Below are 26,797 nucleotides of genomic sequence, written 5' to 3' on the forward strand. Positions count from 1 at the left end.
TAGTTGCAGAGAAACGGGAGAAGGATGAATGCTATGGAAACACAATTAAACCCCCAAGGGGGGGGGATTCAGCTCAGCGGTGCTGCGTGTGCCTCACAAGCACAAGGTCCTGAGTTCGATTCCCAGTACCAAAACAAAACCAACAAAACCACTAAGAACTGAAAAAGGACAAATGAAAATTGAGACTTGAGTATGGAACACTCCTCCCCCACTACGAAGGGCACAGTTTCTGCAAACTTAAGAGGTAGGGAAAATGAGCCTGTCCTTTGCTATGAGTGCTTGCTGACTCAGAAAGATTCCACCAAGGTGTTAATATTTTGTAAGATACTTTTACACTCGGGAAGGTGCTTACGAGGCCAAAGCAACATGAACTTCACTGAGAGCTGTCATATGCCCTAGCCACACACTAGGGAGGGATAATCTGGCAACTTCATTGGGAAGACTACCAGGTGAGGGAAGGAAGGGCAGCACAAGGCCGTTTCCAGAGCTCGGCAGGTAACAGTAAGGAAGGACACTGCTGGATTTCACCCCAGGGAACTAGATTTTACCAGGCTATTCCTTCTTGTGCTCAAGGCAAAGAGCTGGGATATACCTACAAGGAAAAGGCCATTGTCGGCCCACGATACCCAAGGACATGACAAGGACAGAGCAGACCACTGCAGTGTCTCCAGTACATGAGCAGGTAACTTTCTGGTAACCTGCTTCTAAAACCTTAGGCGTAGCTTATGCTGTAGAAGCTCGTGTGTAAAAAATACAAAGTTCTAGGAAGTGTAGGTTTTGCTTAGTGATAAAACACATTTCCGAAAAAAGGAAGTCAGATACTGTACACCTGGGTGAGCCTAGCAGCTGGTTCTAGTGGGTTACCTACTGGACTATCCAGCCCCAGTAAAAACCCTCAATCTGGCTGAGGTCGCTTGGCAGTGTCAAGAGCAGCTCTGAAACACTATGTCTCTGGAACAATTAGCCTTTGGAACAGGCACAAGACAGGTCCACGATTCCTAAACTTGAATGGGAACTGGTAAAGCTACTAACCAATGAATGAGCTGGAAATGAACACCGAGCCATTAAATTTTAAAACCTTAATTCTTGAGTCTATTTTGGGGAGCAGGGCTTATTGTCCAAATACACAGATTTTTGTGACCTGTGTGGGTGTAGCCCACAACTCCACATTAGTTAAAGCCCTTGGGTAAAGTTCAAGGCCATCACAGGGAGCTCATAGGATCATGATCCAAGAGTGAAGGAACAGGATGAGAATTGTGAAAGTAACAATGATCTCAGTGAAATATTTGCCAAGTATGCTGTCTGAGCCAGAAGAAATGAAGCTAAGTGTTCTGGGTACTCCAGAATTGCTGAGGAAGACGGGTGGGAAAGCCTGCATCTGTGCTGCATTTTCGAAGCCCAATCAAGTTCCATGGTGTGGGGATAAGGTTCTTACCAAGTTTCAGAGAAGGTGCTCAGAGTGTTACCTGTAGCTAGGACAGTTGTTTTCTCACTACCTGTTTCCTGTTGAAACGTTCAAAATTCACGGGTAAGTCAAAACATAATTGGAAGTTTAATAGTCCATTTAATACTACCATTTAATAGTCATGGGGATTTGAAAACACCTTATCTCTTTCAAATCTTTTGAAACAGGAATTACTTCCATTCATAGTTAATAGGCTTATAGTAAAAATTAGTAACGTATGACTTGAATGGTTGGTTAGCATTATTTGAAGTTAATCTACTTTGAGCCTGAGCCAACTGAAAAGGATCCTACTTTGGAAGTTTCTAACAGGCAGTTAAGTTGTGGGCAACTTGGACATTCCTGCAATTCCTGAAACTGTAAATGACCTCACGAGGAAAATCTTCACTACTGATTTAGGACCTCAGAACTAACAATGAAGCAAGGACATGCAACATCTTCATTATGTCACCTTTGTTCATGTATAGGCATGAAGTATAACCAAGTATCATCCCTTGTCTAGAAATTTCTCATTCTCTAGTATTATGCTACTCGAAGTAGCTATGTCTTGCTAAAGAATTACATGTAAAATTTAAACTATTTCAGTCACCGCACACATTTCACTACCACTAGTTGGTATCACACTGGGCACCTTATAAAACATTTCTATCCTCACACAAAACTCTGTGGAGCTGAGTGTGGTGGCACATGCCTGGAAAGGCTGAGGCAGGAAGACTGTTCCAAGTTTGAAGGCCAGCCTGAACTACAAAAGCCCAGACCAACAAATTAAGTTTGGCTAACTAACATGCTGTGTGAATGCAGAGAATGGGATTTTGCCTTCTCACCTTCTAACCTTACCAGATGTCTCCCTAGATCCTGTTTAGACTTTAGTGCAGATTCTGGTGCTTAAGTACTCTCATTCCTTTCCACTGCTGTTATGTAATTAAGCTAAGTAGAAGTGGCTTGAGATCAGCTCAACAGCACAACTGCCTTACAAGTGCAAGGTCCTGAGTTCAGCCCTCACAACCATGGGGGTGTGGGGGAGGATGATTACTAGCCACTCCTTTCCCTTAATGCATTTAACTCCCAAATAGGCATCTTTTCATTAACTTCCTTACTAGCCAGTCACCCAGGGAGGCCCTCTAGAACAATGTTCTGAAAGCCCCGTGTGCTTTCTTAATCCACAACTCATCCTCCTCACCAAAGGAAATTTCTGCCTCATGGCCAAGTGGCTCTCTACCAATGGAATTTAAAGCAAATGGGTTGCCTGTCTACACAAGGACTTCTATTCCAATACTCAGGTAGGGGGCCAGGGATTTAGCTCAGAGGTTTTGCTACCTGCCTTGCAAGCACAAGGTCCCGGGTTCAATCCCCAGTACAAACTACATGCATACCAATACTCAGGTGGGTCGTGCTTCTCATTTAAAATGGGAAAAAAAAATTCGAGATAATACATAATGAACAACAGTGCCTTAAGTATGTCAGACAAGTGCTCCATCACTGTGCTACACCCCCAGCTCTAAAAGAACTATTTTCTGTGTCAGGCATGGTGGGGTCCATGCCCAGTATTCCTAGCACCCAGGGAGGCTGATGTGAAAATCAATGTGTTAGCCCAGGCTGGGCAACTTAGCAAGAATTGGCCTCGACATGGGGGGGGGGAATCCTTAAAATGCATATACATGTTTAACTCTCCCTTTTCTTCAGTAAGTCCCCTTAAGACTGAGATAGACAGGTATCCAAATTCCCTTTAATTTTTTGCCTACGAATTGACCACTTCTTCCCAATTAATGGCAGTGTCATTCCTATAGCTCCACCAAATTTCAATCTCATTTTCTAGGGCTGAGGATTGAATGTCAAAATGACTATAACCCCACCACATGGATCCATGCCTTTAAAACCACTAACAACCATTTTTTTAAAAAGCATAAACTACATCATTTGATAGGATTTCAAATGATATTTTACCATTGGTAATTTAATCATCTTTGCTAAGTTTAGACTTAGGAACCTAGAATGTCAAAACTGATCAAATACAGCTATCACTGTCATCAACTGTGCTCTTAAATACAGGAAGGAATTGTAATCCAGAGCAACGAAAGATGGAGCGTGAGATGAGTCTTCCCCAGGCAACCTACAACATTTCTGAGTATCTTACATGTATCACTTTGTGCTGGGGAAGTCCTGGAAGGGTAAAGTAGACAGACACCTTGAATTCTGGGCTAGTTTGTCTAGTATCTTTCAAACATCAATGGCTAACACTATAACGTTCAACAGGTTTTATTAGTATCTTGGGCTTCTGAAATTTTCTTCTACATATCCAGTTGATTTTCTAGTCAAGGGTTACCTGCTAAAAGTTCAACAGAGATGACATTAGATTAGAAAACAGTCAGTACAAGTTTTTTGACTAAATTAACATTCAACAGAAGCTAACTTTATAACATGCATTTGGGTTCCAGGGGTAGGTTATAGTTGAATTTCTTCCTTCTGTTTTGCTTTATCATGTTACAGGAAAGGAGCTCAAATCTTTATAAACAACACATGACTTTTGTTCACAGAAGGTAGGATGTGAAAAATGTCTTTGCGCCATGCTAGCAATTAACAGCAACTTTACAAGAAATTCAAGGTCTGTATACATTAAAGTATCAGTTCCTTTTCCTACTATGTTGGAAAAACTGAAGAATAAACATGAATAAACTGGGTATTTTAAGAAAACTAGGCAAAAGCATCCAAATCTGGCAGCGGTCTAATATATCTAACTTAGAAATTTAGGTGCTAATACTGTATCATAAAAATCAATGCAATTAAACTGTGGGTAATGACAAAGGATTAGTTTATATGTCTGTAGAAAGTCACTGTGAAGTAAAATAAACATTAGGAACCCTTAGCCATGGTCTCGGTTACCTGGGAAGGCACACACTACAGAAGACCAGGAAATAAACAGCTTTTCTATTATAGTAACATTGAGGCAGAGTCAAAATCCAGTAAAAGGTAACTGGGGATGTGATAATTAGAATGATCTCCATTCTGTCAAAGTTATTACTTAACACAACATCCATGTTGAGTCGTTATGACAATGATCATGAATGACCGCAGAGAAACATACAGTATTTGAAACATTCTAAAGGTTTTGTGGAGGCTACTGTAAAACAAAGAATTTGAAGTAAACTATTATACAAAAATAAAAAACCAGGTTGTTTTTCTCCAAATTCCTGGTTTAATAAGGACTTATTTTGAGAAAAAAGATCCCAAACATCAGGCTGTTCACAAAAATAACCCACAGTATCAACTTTAGAAAACAAAGACTATTACACTAATTTTTCTAGAGGATGCATTTGACATGCCAACTCTCACTCACAAAAATACATTGTTACATTTGTGTTCAACAGTCCCACAAAGTACTTGATGTGGGGAAACACAAACTTCTAACTCAAAGCTGCTCTCAGATGCTACAACTAAATGAGATTGCCTTTGCAGTTAGGGAAGCAACTACTGAAACCATGTATGGGTGGAAATAACTGTACTCCCTGCGTAACGAGAGATTATTGTGGAGACAGCTGATAAAAACCATACAACCTTTTTATTGTTAAGTCATAAAGAGGTATCAAAATTAAAAAGCAAAATTACAGGGTAAGACTTAACAAAACTACTAGGAGCGTCAAAGGAAGTGAAAATGGGACTAGGCGCAGGGCAATTACGAACATGGGAAGGACAAAGAACAGTGAGCATGTGCTGAAGATACTAGGGGAAAGGATCTGGTGAAATTTTGATTTTAGACAAGCGCCTAGGTAAAGAAATAATGGGACAAGACTTCTAAACCCCACTATATGCTTAAGAGTCATCCTCGCCATTGGCGCTGTCTCTGTCATCCTCTCCTTCTTCAGCCTCTTTTTCATCATCCTTGATCAACTCCAGCTGTGAGACACAGACACAAATAGTGGAGTTAGAGTCGCTCCTAATATCCCTGATCCCCCCGAACCACCTTTCTTTCCTTTCCCAGTTTTCACCTGGTCATCTCCCCGATCTTCATTATCATCATCATCCAGTAGGTCCCCCTCCTCAGCAGAATCATCTGCAGCACCCTCAGACTCCATCTTCACATTAGTCTCATCTTTCTTCAGGGAGGTGCTGGTCTGCTCTTCTTCTGACTTATCATTCTTCATCTCCACTACAGGTGAGAAGGACAAGTCTCTTGGAGCAAGGATGTAGACAATCCTAATAACCACAGAACTCAACCACACATATAAAAACCTCCCACTATACAGATGGTTTTCCCAATTCAAACACCCTGAGTTTCATTATTAAACTGTTTTACATTTCACTAATCCAATATATATTTTCAATCTGCTTAAATATTAGCCCAATTTTACACACAAGAAAAAAATTACCTGCTTGTTTGCTCTGTTCCTTTTCAATTTTCTCCAGGCTTTCCAGTAAAGAATCCACTTTTTGTTTTATCTGGGTCAGCTCCTTCTTAATGGCCTGAAGGTCATCACCTTTCACTTTAACAAAACAGTATCTTAGAATTAGAGCCAATCTACTACTCACCAAATACATCCCCACTAGTTTATACCACAAGCCAAAAAGAAAAGGCCTGGGGATAAACAAAGCCAGTAATTGAATATAAGCAAAAATGGAGACCTGTGATCTGTGATATTTGCCTGTATTTCTTTTAGCAGTAGTGTCACCTATATATATACTTCAGCAGTTTTCTGAACCAATAGATGTCTGGAAGGACCAGGGATTTAGCTCAGGGGTGTCGCACCTGCCTCCAAAGTGCAAGGTCCTGAGTCTGTTTATTTTCAGTACTGGGGATCAAACAAATAAATATCTGGAAACTAATGGCCAGCATTTTGTGCATCTCTTGTAATTGTATTGATCTCATGATGTCTCAGTAAAGTAGTATTAAAATTATTTCTAAAAATTTATTTTCCTAATATATACATTGCTTTGGGCAGACTGTATATGGGCTCGCTAAATAACTTAAATTCTATTTTAAGGCACTTTCTGCAATTTATTTCCATTTAAGGAGTTGAACGCAGAAAACTAAAAAGAAATCTTCAGGGCTGGGGATTTAGCTCAGTGGTTCTGCCAATGGGCCTTGCAAATAGCAAGGCCCAGAGTTTGATCACCAGTAACAACAACAACAAAAAACTTCAAATGGGTAAAATACACCAGAATTTAATTCTTTACACAAAAATATTTCATAAAGCCATAAAAACTTTGCCTGAGCATCTAAGGACTTTTTGCAAATTATTAGGCCACTGGGGCCAGGAATTTAGCTCACTGGTACCATGCCTACCTTGCAAACACTGAATTCAATCCCCAGGGGTGTGTGTGTTTGTGTGTGTCATTGTTAGGCTGTTGGGCATAAAACAAGGGAGAAGCCTGTATGTCCATCAATAGATGAACAAAGAAAATTTACTTACAATGGACTACTCTGTCAGAGCCACGTAAAAAATAGACATAACTTGAAATCAATGTTAAAGTGAAATAAAATCAGACACACAAAGCTTAAAAAAATCATAGAACTTCTCTTGTATGAGAAACCCAAGGTATAAATAATTTAAAAAACAAAATAAAAGACAACAGAGCAAACAAAAACTTAGATATTTAGCAAATGCGAAGGGTACTAGAGATACACAAGAAGAGGAAATACACGGTCTTTTTTGTGCAGAGCTATGCACACAAAAACTCAACCCTATAATTCTACTAATTTCTGTATTGAAAAGTAAGAAACAACATACACTTTCCAGACTTGGAAGAAGATCCCCGCTGTCCACTCTTAGAATTGAAGCCGCTTTTGCCCCTTCGTGAGGTGTTTCCTGATACACGCTGGCGTTTTGAGGGCACTACAGCCCGAGCAATAGGAGGAGGAGGAGGAACACGTGCTGGGTAACTGTACATCCTATTGGATAGAAGAATAACCAAATTCCTTCACACTTTTGATCCAACAGTGACCTTACTTACTATGCTATGTTGACCTACATAAAAACCAACTAACTCTTCTGCTTAAGCTCCAAGAAGTTTGACAAGTTTTAACAAATGTGATACAGTAGACAGCTCTGAACAACTCAAGTTACTATTTCCCTGATCTACTTTCTGCGAATGTTAATGGACGGGAACGTTTTACTAAATCAAGATAGAAAGCTGGATGCAGTGAACACATCTATTTTCCCACCTACCCTGGAGACTAAGGGAGGGGCATCACTTGAGAGCATTTCAGAGACAGCCTTCACAGGAACATTGCCAAACAAGAGTGTAATTTACTAAACTTCACTATGAAAACAGTTTCAGTCCTAGATATACCTAAATCAGTGACATACATGGATACAAGTTTCAAAAGCATAATTCAGAAAGCACAAAGACATTGAGTTGTTAATTTGTCCATTTGAAATCACTCATAACAAGATAGTAGTCCTTTTTTAAATTCACTGCCTTCCATGTTTAACTGAAAATTTGTTTTGTTACAAAATTTTCCAAAGCATGATTCAAATCAAACTGGCTTTCAGGAACTACTGTACTTTTATGCAAGATGATACTTTTAAGGCAATTTCTGAAGATAAGCGAATTATCTGTATCTTTGACTATGAAGCTGAGCTCATGGCATACAAATCTAAGTTACCTTCCCTACCTACACTCTCAGTCTCACCAGTACCAGATTCCACAACTATGAACTTGCCATTTCAGATTCCCTACAGTTGAAAGGACTGAAATTACCTTTGGACTCATAACCAAAATGAATCTAGAACAAGTTTGTTTTGAATCTTTGTAATGATCTAATGAGCACAAATACAATAAAATGGTATAGTTCTTTAAAGAAAAATATTTCAAAATTGAGTAGATAGTGCTAACAGGCATTTAGTGACACAAAGTTATTTAGCTGCTGCTCTAGTAAAAATGAACTGATTCTCAAACACAAAGATTCCTCTGAGGAAAAGTAGTACCCCTCTCATCTTGAAAAAATGCACAAACTGCTGGCTTTGAAAAGACAGAAGAAAACAAGGGAGGACATGAAGAGAGGGAAAAAAACAAACCTAATATGTTTACTTTTTAATAGGCCTAAAAGATAGGAAATAGGAAGCTTTGTATGACAGCTATAAAAACCGGCTACAAATTGAGCTAGCCATTTGAACCACAGAAATGCTGTATCGAAAACATGGGCAACAGAGGCTGATTCCTTACTGATTAAGCATCAGGTATTATAGAAGTGAGTCTCATAACAAGAGCAAACTATCAATGAACCCTAGAATTATGACTGCACACTAAATCAGAAACCTGGACACTAAGCAGTGAAAAATGCTCAAAAAAACTTTGAAAGAAACGCAACATTTAGAGACCCATTAGCTAGCTAATCATTTAAACAGACTAAGAAATTGAACCTCTACATCAACCTCCCCAGGTCAAAACTTACATATTATAAGGCTCATAATATTTCAAATATTAAGCCAAAAAAAGAATAATTAGAACATACTGATAATATTCCCCTGAATACACTTACTTAAAACACCGCTACTGTTGATCTTAATGGAGACAGGTTAAAATGTTTTAGGTATTTTAACTATCAACAGGTAAGTATGGAAAACAATTTCAGAAACCACTGCCTCTTTGATGGTGTAGGTAGTATATGCTATGCCCTATGAACATCTTCAGTATTTTATACCATTTCTAAATATATAAAACTAAATAAAAATACTATGTAAATAGTGCCTAAAAAACAACGAGATGAGAAAAATCTGTTTAACACAGATGTATTAATCCCCTCCCCTTGCAGTTATCAGGGATGGAACATACATAGGGCACCTTGTGCTTGGCAAGGCAGACACGATGCCACTGAGCTAAATCCCCAGTCCTGGATGCATTTTTTTTTTCTTCTCCCAACTTCAGCAGTTGGGTAAACTCACAGATACAGAACTTGGCAACTTGGCAAACTACAATGGGAATAAAAGTAAAAGGTGTGATATCATCTATGTTAGATTTGTTAAGAAATCTTTTACCATTTGCTTTTTATTAGACAACAGAGGGATTTTCTGAGCTATTATATTCAGGATTTAGAATATGACAATTTATAAAAACACTTATTAAAATTGTTTATGTCCATATTAAAAAAAAAAATTACAAACCAGTCCAGAAAAAGTAACTTGCTCTTATCAGAACTGATGAATCAAATCTTGATTAAAAGAAATATGCCCTCTTATTTCAAGATATGAGGGAAAATGGTAAGTAAATCAAAGAATGGGGATGGATTCAGGCTTGGAATAATTTCTGTAATAATCCAAGCACACTGAAAGGCTGAGGCAGGAAGATCACAAAATCAAGTTAAGACTGGGCAACTTAATGAGACCACTGTCACCTATGTATGAGAGTAGAGAGTCTTTAGGTTTCCTAAAACCAGTCCCATGAACCACATGGTATACTTTCACTTTTCTAAAACCCAAAATCTATGTTTACCTTCATGTAAAACTTTTATCCATGTTGTTTTTATTAGCTGGATGAAAAAACTGTGTTTATGAGGTTTTATATTACAATGTAAATATGAAGCTTTATCAAGACATGTCCAATACAAGATGCTATTTCGTAACATACCTGGCATTCCTGCTTTTATGCTTTAAAATAATCAGCTAGCAGATGATTTGATAATTAAAATGTGTTATGTATGTGTTATGTAGCAAATCCTCATGAATGTGGTCATTATTTACTGCAAACATGAACTAATAAAAAGCCACCCAAGTTAGACTTTTATAACTTGTACTTTACTGCTGCCTAGCAGTTTCTGTGAGAAATTAAACTGAATAAAAACCATAATCAGAGCCAGGTGCAGAGTCACATGCCTATAATCCCAGCACTTGGCAGGCTCTAAGGCCAGCCTGGGTTGCATGGTGAGTGACAGGCCAACCTAAACTACACAGCTAAGAAAAAATTCCATAATTACTTTTCACCTAAATCTGTTCACCACAAAAACTATACAGGTTGCCTAGTACATGGGGACACACAAATCTTAATCTTTAAAGAAAAAACTCTGTTATATAATTTATTTTTGTTGTTATGGGAAATCAAAGTCTGAACCTTGTTTTGTTTTGTGAATGTAACTATGTAGCTCTGTATGTTATATAAATAGTGGTCTGTCATGATGGACTCACTGGGGAGTGGTATTAACACAAACTACACTACCAGGCATAGTGGCACTTGCCTGTAATCCCAGCGCTTGAGAGGTTGAGCCACCAGTTCAAAGCCAGCCTGGGCTACATAGTTACATTCACAAAACAAAACAAAACAAAAAAAGGGAGGCTGGGGATTTAGCTCAGTGGTGCAACTGCCTGCCTTACAAACGCAAGATCCTGAGTTTGATCCCCGGTACCAAAAAACAAAACAAAATGAAGTAACAACAACAATAATTATATAAAAATGTTCATAAGCGGGTTCTACAGGTTTCATAGTGACATCCATATTTTCAGGTTTTATATGATAGTTCTAGCTTTACATAATTTTTATACTGTATGAAATATGAATCAAAGCTTATTTTTATGCATATGGATAACCAAATATTCAGACACTACCCGGTCTTGGTGGCACATGCCTGTAATCCCAGCACTTGGAAGACTGAGGCAGGAGGATTGCTGCAAGTCCAAGGCCAGCCTGAACTACAGTGTTAAAAAAAAAGAAAAAGCCTACCAAACTACATATTTGATGGCAAGACCATTTCAACATTCCCACGAAAAATTTCTAAGCCATAAATAATCTGAGCAATGAGCGACATTTTATGAAGCCCTAGAATATTCCATATTCAAAAACAGGACTGTATCCTAGACTATGGGAAAAGGAAATCAAGCATGGTGGCACATGCCTTTCAACCCAGCACTCCTGAGGCTAAGGAAGGAGGGCCAAGATTTAGAGGGAAGGCCAACCTAGACTAACAGTAAGACCATGTCCCCTCTAAAGGTTTTCCTTTTATATATATAGCTCTATTCAAGCAGCAATATTTCTATACTTAATTTACAAATAATTTTAATATTCATCTGTCACAATACTCTCAACAAACACATCCATGTTTTACTTTAGATCTTTCACACATTTTAACCTGCCAGCATGGTATAATTTTTTGAAAAGCGATATAAAATAGTGCTTATAAGGTTTATTAACTCATTTAGAAGATGTAAAACCATTTATTCCTACACTCTCATAAAGCCAGATCATAGATAAGAGCATACTTCTTTCATTTACAATAAAATCTCTTTTAAGGATCTGTCTACCAAAACTGATCTGGTTGCCAGAGGACAGGTCAAGAGGTGACTGCAAAGGGACATCATTAGCAGAATTTTTGAGAAATTTAGAAAGATCGTGATTGTAGTGACGGTCACATGACTGTATTCTGAACAGCAGAGAGGTCAATGTGTACACCAAATCAGTTCACTTTACTGAATACTGTTTTCTATGCGGTCTCCTTGTATTTACACTTCCATGTCCTTGTAAAGTTTCTGCCCATACCACAAATGGTATTTCTGAACTACTAAAAGAATGTCATTCCTCTACTTTTATTAAACATATATATTTACTGTTTCCAAGATACTTCTTTGTTTCATCACCCTACTGTGACATTCTTTTTTTTTTTTTTGTACCGGTACCTTTGCAATAAGTGTCTAGGCAGATACTATTCAGTCTTTGCCTCAGTTGAAAGTATTTTGACATTTTTTTTTTTTTTTTTTTGGTACCGGTGATTGAACTCGGGTCCTTGCGCTTGCAAGTACTGTGACATTCTTAATCTCCACCTTATATTCTACAAAGTACGTATTTAGCCCATGTTTATCTCTAAGGCCATTTTTCACTATTATTACTTGCTGCACACACTGAATGCCTGATGGGAAGAATACAGGATACAGTGAATAAGTAAGACTTTTCTAAACTGGACTGTAGGGAGGAAAAAAAACAGGACAAACTATACTATGAATTAAAAAAAGGACAAAGGAAAATCACAAACAAAAGATTCTACAAGTTAGTTTATAATTTCACTGCAATTTTCACAGTATATACTATACTTATATCCCACTTGTTGAACTTCACTATTTCATGGCAGTAACCCATTTGTCACTATAAAGGTAGTAAAGTTGTCAACAAAAAAAGTTATCATAAATGAGCCAAACTGTATGTTGTGGACTCTACTAAAACATTATCTACTACTTTTCCCATGAGCAACACTGATTTGAATAGTTTCAGTATTTTATAAGATTTTTCTATTGTGGTCCAGATTATTTTCCTTTCTGCAAAGCAGGATTTTGTTATTACATTGCTTACAAAGAAAAATACTGAAGATTCACTGAAACCAGTCAAAGCTGACTTTGTAGTACGTAGGTATGCAATCTCCCATTCAGGCGCCATTGGCTACATGTGGCTGTTCCACACTGGGCAGATACAGAATATTTAAGTCACCACAAACTTATGCAGGACAGCACTGTTCAATTCTGCTGTATCCAGAAATCCAATTACTGTTTATATGTAATTTGACAAGACAGGTCTGTATTCTGTAATTATTTACTCTGTAACAAAACCATCATGCTTACAAATTCTAATTGTGGCCGGGATTTAGGCTCAGTGGTTCTGCCACCTGCCTCGCAAGCACAAGAACCTGAGTTTGATCCCTGGTACCAAAACGAAACAAAACAAATTCTAATCATTCTTGGTATAAACAAGTTACTTTTGTGACAGGGTCTTGCTATGGTAGTTCAGGCTGTCCTTAAATTTACTACATAGCCCAGGCTGTCTTGGAGAGGGGGGCATACTGGAGATCCATCTCAGGACCTTGCGTTTGCCAGAAAGGCGCAGCCCAGGCTGCTCCTGAACGCATGGCAAACCTCCTGCCTCTGCCTCCCCAAGTTCTAGGATTTCAGTGCCATAACACACAATGGTAGTTACAATTTTATGATCATAAGGTAGAATGGTGAAATGGCAACAGACTGCAAAAGCAAACTCAAAAATGACTGTCCGGGGCTGGGAACTTAGCTCAGTGGTGTGCTGCCTGCCTCACAAGCCCAAGGTCCTGAGTACAATCCCCAGTACCAAAAACAAAAACAAACAAAAACAAAAACAAAACAACAACAACAACAAAAACCTGCCAGTATCAGACAATGGATATGAAGAGTTGTATCAAAAATATGCAAAGAATGTTCACAACTCATGTCACAAGAAAACAGTACTGATACATGAAGTATCTGAAATATATACATCTGTAAATTGTCAAAAATGCATACAAACACAATCTTCATTCATTTTAATGAAAGTATAAAACAAACCCATAATGAGATACCACTGGAAACCACAAGGAGGTACCACTAATACATCTGCTACACTAAATGAATATAGACTGGTAAAGATGAGAAAGTGGAGCCCTCAGGCAGCAGATAGGAATGTAAAATGGTACAGATACATTGGAAATAGTCTAGCAGGGCCTTAAAAAAGGCTAAGCATGTAATTAACCACATAAAACCAGCAATTCTTCCAGGTACATGAAAAATTGAGAACACATTCATATAAAAACTTATATACCGTATTTACAGAAGCCATTATTCTAAATGTGGAAATCCAGCTGGACAAGGTGGTATACCCCGTAATCCTAGTTTGGAAGGCTCAGGCAGAAGATTGTAGTTAAGTTCAAGCCAACCTTTGCTACATAGTGAGTTCAAGGCCAGTATAAGCTATAGCATGAGAGGCCCAGTTTGAAAAAAGTAGAAACCTAGCATGTCCATTAACTGATGAACAGGTAAACAAAATAAGGTACTATCTATGCAATGGAATATAATTCAGAAATAAATGGACAGTCTACAGATGTACCACATAACATGGTCCACCAGATTTTAAGAAGCCTTTTACAAAAGGCACATACTGATTATATGAAGTCCAGAATACCTCACCCCAGGCCCCTGTCAGAGTGAAATAGGGAGCAACTGCTATTAAGAACAGGGTATATTTTTTGGGTGATAGAATGCTCAAAAATTGGATTGTGGTCACAAATTCGTCATCTCTTAGCTATGCAATTTAGTTACAGATTCTCATTCTTTGAATCCATCTTTGCAAACTAAACACCTCCAATTTTCAAAAAATGGACCAACTATTTAACATGCTTACTTCACACACACAAAGCCCAGCTGACATTAGTTCCTCTAAGTGAAAGTGGTCCTTAGTCTCATACTATTTGGGGGTGGGAGGGAACCAAGGATTGAACTCAGGTCCTGGAGCTTGCGAGGCAGGTGGCAGAACCACTGAGCTAAATACCCGGCCCTATCATAGTACTTTTTGACCTATTAATTAAAACTCTAAAATTTTATGTATCTAGAATAAAATGTTCAAATATTAAAATGTTTTTATGCTTTCATTTGTTTTGCCTTTCAAAACAACAATATTTTAACTAGTCTTCAATGTCTAAGGTAGGAAATCTTAGAAAGGTTCTTGGTATGGCGTGGGAAGAGAGCAGCAACAACTGCTTACTCGCCCAAATTTATATATAGACAACCGAACTGTAACCTCCCCACAAGAACCAAAGGCACAATCTGTTAGCTAATCCTTAAAAGATAAAATCTGTTGATTATTCTCTCCCTAATTCTCACATATGTAACACAATCACAGAAAGAAGCTTACTTCACAAATCTGCCTTAACTCTTCTCCATTCCAATATTTAGACTCTGCTAAAGACTTTTTCTCTCATTCTTACTTATCTAGTCATAGTGCTGGCTATACACAAACTACAGTTCTCAATCTTTAGGGTCAAAGTTAGCTCCATTCTACTCTGCCTAAAAACTTTCCACTTCATCCCAAAGTCTAAGTTCAGACCCTGCACTTTGAAACCAACCCAGGCTCTATAAATCTTACAAGGGAGATTTTCAGTGTTTCCAACAAAATTTGTAAAATAATCCCACACAATGAAGAACATAGTGTCCCCTATTAATTTCATGGCACTTTCTTACTCGTATAATACAGTTTGCCAGTGCTTAAAACCTCTAAAGGAAGCTGCTTGTATTCTCAGAATGAGGTGTGTGTGTGCCTGGTGTGTTTTAAACTGAGGAAAATCTAAACTAGACAGGGAAGATTCTGGCTCAAAAAAAAAAAAACAAAAATTCTCTAATATAAAAAATTTATCATCCACTCACACACACTGTATTATGTCATCATTACCATGACTATTACTGTGTTGTGACAGGGTCTCACTGTGAAGTTCAGGCTGGCTTTAAACTCACTACTAACCCAGGGTGACCTCAAATTAACAGTGATCTTCCTGTCCCAGCCGCACCCAGGGTAGGGATTACAGGTGTGCAGCACTGCACCCAGGTGTTCATTACAATGGTACCGTGGTTCACAAACTTAACTTCACCAATCTGGATGCAACTGAACTGGCCAACCACCAAATCGAATTCAATAGTTAGGTTCAATGCTGACCTTACAGAGAAATTTGATTAAGTTCTTGTCCAGAATTGTATAAAAAATTAAGTGGTGAAATGAGTTATCACGGTATCATTAAGTAAGAACCAAAATATTTTAGAACCGGTTTATTTCACCCCACTGGACAAGCATAAATAATTTAGTAAAAGACAGTTTCTAAGACAGAAGAGAGACTAAATGAGTTGACCCCTTTTTTCTTTTGAGACTGGGTCTCACTACAAAGTTCAAGACAGCCTTGAACTATGTAGCCAAGTTGGGTCTTGAACTTGTAGCAATGCTCCTGCCTTGGCCTCCCCAGAGCGCTAGGATTGATTATAGGTGTGTCCCACTACATCCAGGTAGAACCAGCTCTTTTGCTTTGCTTACCAGGTTTTTACCATGTGTTAGCTGTCATACTCAGGTATTAAACCTAATTTAACACTCTAAACATATTTCCTACGGTTGTAGGTTCTCCAAGTAAGAATGAATGAAAGAATTAGTTATCCAAAAAGGCATGATTAATCTTTTTGCAATTGAGGCATCATTCACATGCCACAAAATTCACATTACAGGGCCAGGGATTTAGCTCACTGGTGTGCCGCCTGCCTTGCAAGCACACAAGGTCCTAAGTTCAATCCCTGGTAACCCCCGCCCTGCCAATTCATATTACAAGTTTACAAAACACAGGTGTTTTATAGAATAATCACAAGGTTCTATAATACAACCTCTAATTCCTAAACACATTCACGGATGAAACTTGTTTTTGATTAAAATCTACAGAAAGCATGAAAATGGCATCTTTTCTAAAAATGCTTAAGAATGAACACACTAAGTATTTTTGAGTTTTAAAGGCATGAACACAGGAAGTATTAGTGGCATAAATCAGAAAACAATTACAGAGCGAACCTTATTATTAAAAAAATACTGCCAGGTCAGCTGTGACAAATATTAATTCCACGTATATGGCAGCCTAAGAACTTTCAGACTTTAAGTACTTTCCAATCTTATCATCATTATCATTATTATTTTGTATCAGGGATGGAACTCCAGTACTTGAACTTGGAAGGCAGGCCCCGGAACCACTGAACTGCACCCCACCCCCCTTTTTGAAAGAAAATGCTCCTCTCATATACCATAGCTTTGGACTCCAGTTAAGAGCACTTGCCTAGCATGAGAGAGACCCCAAGTTTAGTCCCAGCACTTTAAAGTAAACAAAAACTGTAGGTTCAGCGGTTCTACCACCTGCCTCAACAGTGCAAGGTCCTGAGCTCAATTACCAGTACAAAACACACACACACACACACACACACACACACACACACAAACACTATAGCTTTAAATACCTGTGCACTGCGAACAGTTTTTATTACACCTCTGCAAATACAGTACACACTATTAATACAAAATTGGGATTGTACATGCCAAAGGTAAAATCTTGGCTAACAAATCTTTATGTAATTAAACTATGCCTGACATTTAAGGATGGCTGGAGGAACTAGTTGATTTTGTGTCCGATTTCACACACATGAGCAATTCACCAACACACTGTTAATACCTTTAACATCAGAAATAGTCTTAAGAACAAATGTGATGTCAGGTCTAATTATATAGTGAAGAGGGCAGCTATTTCATCATTAAAATGTATAAGCTGACCACTAAAATATGTAATACCAAATACCGTAAATCTGAATGCAGCAAAAATTTAAAGCTTCAGAATTCAACGCTGTTACCTTCTTTTCAGGAGAGCACATTAAGCTATAATCAACTCATTTTGTTGAGACAGGGTCCCACTAATACAGAGCACCCAGGCTGACCTTGAACTTGGGGAAATACTCTCGCCTCAGCTGCTGGGATCACAGGTGTGTGCAACCACACCCTTAGAAATAAAAAATATTTGGGTCTCAATCATCCATAGCCACAAAAACTCAAAACAAGAATGTTAATTACTCACATTCCAAAAACAAATACTAACCTTGAATCGCCTACTTTATTGTTAAAATAAAGGTTGGTGCTTATACAAAACCCAATCAATACACTTAAAACTTCTAGTTAAAAGGTAGGTTGTCACAATAAAAGCATGTACACTAAAGTATTCTGCTTTCCTCTTTCATCAACCTATACAAAGGTGAAATAAATAAGTCTGATCAAGTCTGCAGATCTAGCTAAACATAAGAGCATGTTACCCAAGATTCAATCAGCAAATTCGTGCAAAAATGATCACATCCTGGGTGAAATGAGAATTACATTCATTAAGCTTGCCACGGTGTCAAACACACACCTGTGATCCCAGCACTGAGAGGCTAAGGCAGGGCTGCTGCCAGTCTGAGGCCAAATTGGGATACACAGTTGAGTTCAAGGTCAATTGCATAGAGACCCATCCTTTAAAAAAAGAAAGCAGTTACTAAACTATTTGTAAATAAAGTTAGGCCAGAAATGCTAAGATAATTTGAGAGGGAAGAACAGACAAACATGACTGACTAGAGAATGGCATCATGTGCTACTCTCCCTTATGCATATTCAAACTGAAATGTTTTGTGTCATTCTGGGCAGGGCTGGTAATGAGACAAGGGTCTTACTATGCAGTCCCGGTTGGCCTTGAAATCACCACATGGTGCAGGGGACTGCAATATTATGTATAAAGCAGGCCATAAGCAGTGCAAGCTGTAAGGAGTTAAACCCCTCAACTGGCTTGGCTTTGAGAAACAAGAAGCCTATATGCCAAGGTCAGAGTAACTGGTACCCAAATTCCATTCCCACAACTAAAACCTTCTTAACTAGAAGGATAAGGATTATAATTATAACCCTATATTTTGTCTTTTCCGTTCCTAATTCCCTAGTGCTTTGTCCTTTACAAGCTTTGCCTGCATCCTTTTCCACAGAAACTGCATGACTACACATCCTCCCATGTAGCTTGCCTTTCTTTACCCCAATTGATTTCTAATAAAAATGAATAGCTTAAGACCAGTGCCTTTGCTGGATGAGTAAGTAGTACTGGCTGTCCTGGCTGGTGGTTTGCCTCTAAGTTCTTTTTAGTTTCTTTCCTCAGCTTTGAGCAACAGCACTCAGCTAGAAATCAGAACTACTGCACAGGTCTGTGATAATATGTAGCCCAAGCTGGCCTTGAACTCACACTGACCCTTCTGCCTCAGCTGCAAAAAGGGTTATAAGCATGCACTAACCCATCCAGCTATGTTTTTTCACAATGAAGTCAAAACTTTTGTTATTTTTTAAGGGAAAAAGGTAGTGGGCTGCCCATGATATCCTTCATTTTGAAATTAGTGTCAATAAAATATATGGGTAGTCATAATGTATGCCAGCATTAGCAGTATCACATGTAAAATTTTCAGTGTCTAGAAGGAAAGGAATCTGGAGATTTTAATAAAATGAATTATCATGGTCAACAAAACTACAATCGATAGTGAATACTCATGTTATGTTTGGACCATCTGTAATGAGAATCTTTCATGTTTTAGTCTTCATAGTAACCCTATGAATATGTATTCTTAGTACAAGAACTAGAAAATCCAGATCACATTACTTAACAACCTTGATTACAAGTTGGTCTGCTAATTGATAAGGTTTGGATCCTTATTTTTTGTTCCACTCTGCAAAGCTACTATGTACCATATAATAATACATAATAGCCTGGGGGTGGGGAGTTAAGATCCAAAAGCCTGGATAATAAGGAAATAAAGAATTACAGAAACTGAAAACTTATGGTCTAAAACATCCATGAGAATTTCATGATCTGATTTAATTCTCATTATCCCTGGCCCTAGATTTTTTTTAAAAAATCTATACTTTAGCTGAGGATGTAGCTCAGCAGCACAGCGACTGCCTGGCAAGTGCAACGTCCTAATTTCGATTCCTAGTACCAAAAAAATCTGTACCTTTGAAGTTCTCTGTGATAAGACTACCTTCTGCTAAGTTTCCCAACTCTGCTATATTCCACTGTAATCAAGCACCATTTTCAACTTGTAAAAATGTATCTTTAAAAAATACTAAATTAAATCCTTAAGTCAACTTGAAGTATTTTCGCCATGTGGTCATCTCCTAAAAGTCTTAAACAGGTTCATTTCCCCATCACCAGTTATAATTTCAAGTTAAATGGTTCTTTTATAGCTACTACCTACATACTCCTTTAGTCAGAAATCTTTTTCTGTTGGCTAAGGTTAGAAGATAAGGTATTAAAATATGAAATAGCAATCAGATAATAACTAAATAAATATGTATATCAAGAGCAAGAAGCAATTTAAGTATGTTCAGGGACCATTTTCATCTCCAGAAATAAGGATTATTTTAATTTTACATCATTGCCTTTTCTCTTTTACTTTCCTTTCTAGTTTTATTTTATGATTCCCTATTTTTAATGTTCATACAGAGATTTCTTTAACTGAAATACTGAATAGTTTCTCTGGTGTGAGAAACTACAATAGTACACAAGATCCTAATGAGATAATTAATAATATGAAATAGGAAGTAAAGGGCTAAAGGTGTAGGGAAAGTGGGAAGGGTAGGGGAAAGGTAATAAGGAAGAGGAAGAAATATGAGAAACTGAAAAAAATGGAAATAAAGTGTTTAAAAATGGAGAGGGGAGGAAGGGGTGAAGGGAGTGCAGGGACAAAGGAAAAAAATGAGAATCAAGACCTATCATGTAAAGGTACAGGATCCCACTAAAAAAAATATGTATGTTAGAAAAACTAAGGCCAATGTTTAGAATTAAATAGCAATGTAAGAAAACAAAGTATTTCTGCCAATAACTACCTCACCATACTGATAATCTGTTTTCAACTCTCCTTTAGAAAGTTTTTCAAACTTATTTACTGAGATATTTTATATACTACAAAAGACAAAATAAAAAATTTTAATGAGGACTGTTCTCATTAAGGAATATGCTAGACTTCTAAAAAATTTTGGTATACATTCATTTTAAAACATGAGGTTTATAGAATCCATGATACTCCTTAAATCATACCAAAAAGTATGAGAAAAAAGGAGTCACAACACAGTACATGTTCTCATGTTTGTGCCACTGTGAACGGACTGAAAAAAGTTATATCATAGGGAAAGCAGTTTAAAAAAACCCCAAAAACCCACCTGTATCCTATAGCCTACCTAAGACCAGCTGTAAAAAACCCCCTCACAAGTATAGTTGATTATATATACTTTAGTTTATTAACAATAAATACTCCAGACTGAACCTGGGCACTGCACAAGGTAGGCAAGTGCCCCATCATTGAGCTACATCCTCAGCCTTGTTCATGAGGCTTGAACAAGTGGACATGTGATGTGTGTCTGCAGAAAAGGAAGCTTCTGACCTGCTGCCTTCAAGTCACTTAATGAGTGACCAACCAAGTTTTCCAGTAGCAAAGAAATGCCACATCTAATTAGGAGGTCTCCCAAGTATAAAAATCACTACTTTTCAAGCCATGTTTAATGGCTCAAACTATATTCCCAGCACTCAGGGATCTAAGGAAAGAGGATCATACAGTTGAGGCCAACCCTGGCTACACAGTCAACTTCAAGGCCGGTCTTAACTGGAAAGCCAAGACCGTGTCTCAAAAACCAGAAACATCAATAAATACTAGAACACAAACTAACAGTCGATCGAAAGAACAAAATCCTAACATTGCATTCAAGTTCCTTTATGATGTAGATTGTTAAATCTACTTTTCGAGCCTTGTTCTTCTGACCTTCTAATGTTTATCTCCCATCACCTACTGTAGCGTTTTTCAAATACATTTGCTCATACTGTTTACTGAGTTGACTCCTTTAGCCCTAAATGCTTTAATATGATTGATGAACTCAGCTGAAATGTTTTTCTTTGAAACATTCCCTATTTAAGGAAGCTATTCTTTGTCCTGTAAGAGGGAAAAGTAAGCCTGGTGTGGTGTCACAAACTAAGCATCCCAGCACTCAGGAGGCTGAAACAGCTGGGTTATTTTAAGTTTGAGGCAAGCTGGGGGTACACAGTGAATTTAAGGTCAGCCTAAACTATATAGCGTGACCCTGTATAAAATAAAAAAATTATCTGAGTGAAGTGTGTTGACACGCCTGTAATCCTGCATAGGCAGGATTTCAAGTTTGAGGCGAGATTCGGCAGTTACTTAGTGAGACCATGTTTCAAATACAAAGGGCTGGCTCTGGGTTTAAGCACGGGGGGGGGGGGGGTTACAGACATACACTTAGTGTATGCAATACCATTATTTGAAGATGAAAAAAATCAGTAGTCCTTCATATATATAAAAAGCACAGCTGAGTACAGGCACACTCATGTAATCTCAGCACTTCTGCGGCAAGAGGGTTCCCTACAAGTTCAAGGCCAGCCTTACACAGCGGGACTCAGTTTGAAGAAAGGCAGAGTTATACTCCATGTACTGCCTAATGTACAAATTCATTCTCTCTCTCTCTTACACACACACACACCCCAGAGTACCAAAGCATTAGCAATTTTTAAAAAGGGGGCAAACCAAGTAGAACTCACTCCTTTATTAAAACTATTATCAATCAATGTCAATACATTTTCAGCATCACTCCACTAATTGCTACAATAGATGTAAATACATCATTCCAAGTTACTCATCATCTAGCCCTATTCTATACATCTTTCAGTTTTGTCTTCTGACTCCAATACTAATGCTGTTCTGAAGACCTAAGAAATTATAATTATTCTAATATTCTTGACTTTTTGAACTGTAAAACTCCACCAAACTATAATATAAATCTTAATACTTTTAACTCCTAAAGCGACTACATTATGATCTTTATATTGTTTGTTGAAAGGAGACATAATTAGTAAGATAAGAGATCACTTTAAAATTTTTACAGTGACTATCAGTACTCTTTCTTTGAAATACATTTTTTAAGCTCACGCTACCTAGTCTATGTGGCAAAGGGGGGGTTCATTCTGGAAAAAAGGGAACATCTCATTTAAACTATGTTAGCTGTTTGCTACTTCAAAAAAGAAAGATTATTACAAAACAGAAAAAAAGATTTTCACTGGTTTTTACCAGAATAAAATACTTTCAACATACCTGTCATAATAATCACGTTGAAAGTCATAGTCCAAGTCAAACGAGGAGCTGAAAAGGAAATATCGAAGATGATTAATTTGGAGATGCTGATGTAAATTCAAAACAGTAGAAGGGGGGGGGAACATGCCAAACAAACAACAATATCAGTTAAGATCAACATGGAATAAACCCAAACAATTCAAGTAAATAACAACACTCTAATCACCTCAGACCAAGGGTTATAATGCAGTCATCATTTAACTGAGGTCAAAGTTTACTGATTTCAACACATAACATAGTAAAAACAAAAAGACTGGAAAATCTAAGAGTAAATTAAACTTATATCATTCTACTTTCCTTTCTTATCCCCAGCTTCTAAAAAGCTAAACAATTTTTAAAAGATTTCAATTTACACTACAAATAGCAAACTATTTTTCATTAACAAAAATTTCAGGATCTTTGATTAGGTTATAGGAAATGGGCAAGAAGAGGTACATTTAACACAATTTAAAAAGCATTACTAGCTGGGTGTGGTGGCGCAGGCCATTTAATCCCAGCACTCAGGTGGCTGAGGCAGGAGGATCACTGTGAGTTTGAGACCAGCCTGGGCTACATAGTGAGTTCCAGGTCAGTCTCAACTACACAGTGAGACTCTGTCTCAAAAAATCAAAAAACAAAAAACAGAAAACAAACAAAAAAGCTCATTACTAAGGTCGGGGATTTAGCTCAGTGGCAACATGCCTGCCTCATAAGCACAAGGGCCTGAGTTCCATCCCCGGTACCAAAAACAAAAAAAGCATTACTTTTTCATAGATAATACACATTACATTAAACCCTCCCACATCCAGAAAACAGATAGAGAAGATGCCCACTGATGGACACAATGCAGTTATAAATAATAAAGTTCCGGACCTGAGTAGAGGGGACGGAGAAGGGTGTTCTGGTACTGACCCGTACATCTCCGCTGCAGATCGTTTCACACCTGCTTTTCCTCTGTTCACTTTTGGCTCTGCAGCCAGATTAATATCTGAAAAACAAAAGCAAACAAACAAAAAAATTAAACTCTAGAGATTACAATTTTGAACTGCAGTGACATAAATCATGATTTATATTTCCATCTCATTCAAAATCTTCACAAAATTCCCACAAGGTTAGTATTTAGCTTTTCATCTTTGTATTGTGCTGTTAACAGAATTGGCCCCCAGATACGTGAAAAGAACTGTCTACTCTCAAGAGATCAGGCAGAGTTCAGCTCTTACAATGCAGAGCAGTGAGTCTGCTCACTCATCACTACTATCAGTGCATAACAATGACTGCCACACAGGAAGTGGGTCTACAGATTTTAAAATAACACAAATATGAAAACATCTGAGTAATTTCAGATGTAAAGGTACTCATTACCTACTCACAAGAGTTCATGGTCTTTTCCTCCTTTAAAAAATTCACTTACCAAAAACCAAGGATCCCTAGCTCAGCTCTCTAAAATTCAGTTCATCAAATCATCAAGTGAGAAATAGAATTTGGAACATCTTAAGTTCTATTGTTGAATGTCATCTAAAATTTATTACAATTTTGCTTTCAGGAGTTTTGACCCGGACCCATACAAACTCCTATAAAACTAAACAATTAAAATGTCCTGAACAACTATACTGAGTCATCTATCTCACCAACTCAGAATGAGGTCATAGTGAGTGTCCTTGGGTCAAAGAACAAAATACTATGCATTGTTAGGTATGATTATGGTTTGCGTTGTTTAAAAGAAAAAAAAATATTCACAGCCAGGCATCATGGTATAAAGCCAAAAATCCCAGCTACTCAAGCGATTCAGAAAAAAAACCTAGGCATGGATGGATGTGCATGCCTGTTAATCCCAGCCCTGAGGCAGGACTGCTGAGAGTTGAAGGCCTACTTGGGCTACATGGTGCAAATTCAGAAGACTGAGACTATCCAAATAAAAATGCACTAATAGTAATCAAGAAAAGCTAATCATCTTTCCATTGCTGTTAACTCACTACATAGTTGAGTTCAAGGCCTGCCTGATCTAGAGACCTTGTCTCAAAAAAACAAAAACCTTATGCACTATAGAAGTTTTAAAAATAATTTTATGTGAAATAGTGGAATGTTGATACAGTTATATTCTACTGCTGTTTGAAAATTTCTATCAACAGTTAAAAGTATATAAGTCACATAACATGTTCATTTAGACATTTTCAAACACTATCTTTTTTAAGTGTACTGAGTCTAACATGTTGGACTTATACTAGAAGATATTTCTTAGATGTTCTCAATTATTCTGACAACTCTGAAGTATTATCTCTTCAGATAAAGACAGATACTAAGCACTCTAAGGCACTCATTTCGTTTTTTTTTCCTCTTCATATTAACAAAGAAAATTTAAGACTCAGCCCTAACACAAATGGACACCAAATCCTAAGACCCGAACAGTGTAACTCAAGAGCCCTTATGTGGCTACACTATACCATTTTCCCAAGTCTACCTAAGCAAGATATGGCCACATAGGCAATATTTTTCTGCATTATGAAATATCACACATCCTATTTTACCCAAGGTACATGCCTATAATCCTACTTGGGAGGCTGAGGCAGGAAGATCCCTGCCACGTTTGAGGTCAGCCTGAACTACATTCCAAGACTGTCTCAAAAATAAAGAAAAAAAAGGGGGGGATGAAGCAGAGAAACATGAACAGAAAAACTCAGCATTAATTACATCAATGAAAGAATTCATTCAGGGCCAGGGATTTGGCTCAGTGGTTCTGCCCCTTGCTCTGCAAGTACAAGGTCCTCAGTTCGATCCCCAGTACCAAAAAAATAAGAATTCATTCAACCACAACCTTACCTAAAACCTGGCCAGCAATCATTCTGCCATCCTCTCCCGCTACAGCAGCTCGGGCGTTTCTCTCATTAACATACTGGACAAAGGCAAAGCCTTTATGAACGGAGCAACCCACAATTTTGCCATACTTCGAGAAGATCGCCTCCACATCAGATTTCTTTACCACAAGAGTGTTGAGATTTCCAATGAACACACGGGAGTTCATGGAGCGAGGATCTGTCTTGTTGGTAACATTGCTAGCCATCGTGTCTGATGATAAAGTTGGCAACAAAGACAAAAACCTGGAGGAAAAAAAAGCATTCATGTAAACAGACGCTAAAAATATATTCCTTAATATAAGGATGTATTTTCATTTTGAATTACTATGACTACCCAGTAAAAAGGAACATCACAACAGCAAGTATATTACTATTGAGATTAGTGCTCTTAATATGATCCATTAAAAACTTCCAACTTCCTCTATACTCAATTCCATTACAGGAGCACTAACTTGTCATTTCTCAGAGGACCTCTCCTCCCAGACTATTGGCAACAGAAACTTACTGGACATTTTAAACTCCAAATGGATTAATTCCCCCCTGTATTTCAAATGAAGCAAATCAGCATCCCCCTAAGGTCTTTACTACAAGTTTGGGCTATTTTTCACTTTCCCTGTTAAAAATTCCTTGCCCTCAATAATTCTATCATCTTTATACTGCTTTTATTAAAATAAGTCACTCACTGGCCATCAATTAGGCATATCTTCAAATTTTACTAACAACATAGTTTAGTGCAAGATCTATGTGGATAATTTATATTTACTCTTCAAATAAAAGCTAACTGTTATTTCTTTCCTTCATGTTCCCGGAGATAAAACTCAGGGAATCACACTGAGCTGCATCCCCAGTCCTTTAACCATCTTCAACAGTCAATAGAAGAATCAATTTACAAGTGACTTATGTCACACATACATGAATATCAATACCATCTCTTTATGTACTGTGACAACTGAACTTATTATTTGATAACCTACAATACACCTTAGTAATATTGGATGGTGATGATGATAAAAACTAGAGAGAACAGGCACAGATAAAAGATGACAAAAGAA

At 37.7% G+C, this 26,797-nt stretch overlaps 1 protein-coding gene across 5 annotated transcripts in view; it reads right to left on the reverse strand.

Moving 5' to 3' along the window:
* Window positions 1-1,838: 1,838 nt before the first annotated feature.
* The window catches only part of Hnrnpc (heterogeneous nuclear ribonucleoprotein C), a 58,105-nt gene continuing 33,146 nt past the window's right edge, over window positions 1,839-26,797 (reverse strand). For 3 of the 5 annotated variants that reach the window (XM_010637832.3, XM_010637831.3, XM_010637834.3), the window contains 7 exons: window positions 25,711-25,988; window positions 23,767-23,881; window positions 22,876-22,923; window positions 7,186-7,346; window positions 5,827-5,940; window positions 5,446-5,606; window positions 4,005-5,353 (listed from right to left, as the gene is read on the reverse strand). In XM_010637832.3, coding sequence (XP_010636134.1) covers window positions 5,270-5,353; window positions 5,446-5,606; window positions 5,827-5,940; window positions 7,186-7,346; window positions 22,876-22,923; window positions 23,767-23,881; window positions 25,711-25,951 — 924 coding nt within the window. In that variant the 5' untranslated portion in view covers window positions 25,952-25,988 and the 3' untranslated portion in view covers window positions 4,005-5,269. Of the gene's footprint in view, window positions 3,789-4,004; window positions 5,354-5,445; window positions 5,607-5,826; window positions 5,941-7,185; window positions 7,347-22,875; window positions 22,924-23,766; window positions 23,882-25,710; window positions 25,989-26,797 lie in introns of those variants that run through there. The other 2 variants (XM_010637835.3, XM_010637836.2) reach the window with 2 other exon arrangements.

Source organism: Fukomys damarensis, unplaced genomic scaffold (genome assembly GCF_012274545.1).
Source record: "Fukomys damarensis isolate Sample0158 unplaced genomic scaffold, DMR_v1.0_HiC HiC_scaffold_17, whole genome shotgun sequence".
Classification (NCBI taxonomy): domain Eukaryota; kingdom Metazoa; phylum Chordata; class Mammalia; order Rodentia; family Bathyergidae; genus Fukomys; species Fukomys damarensis.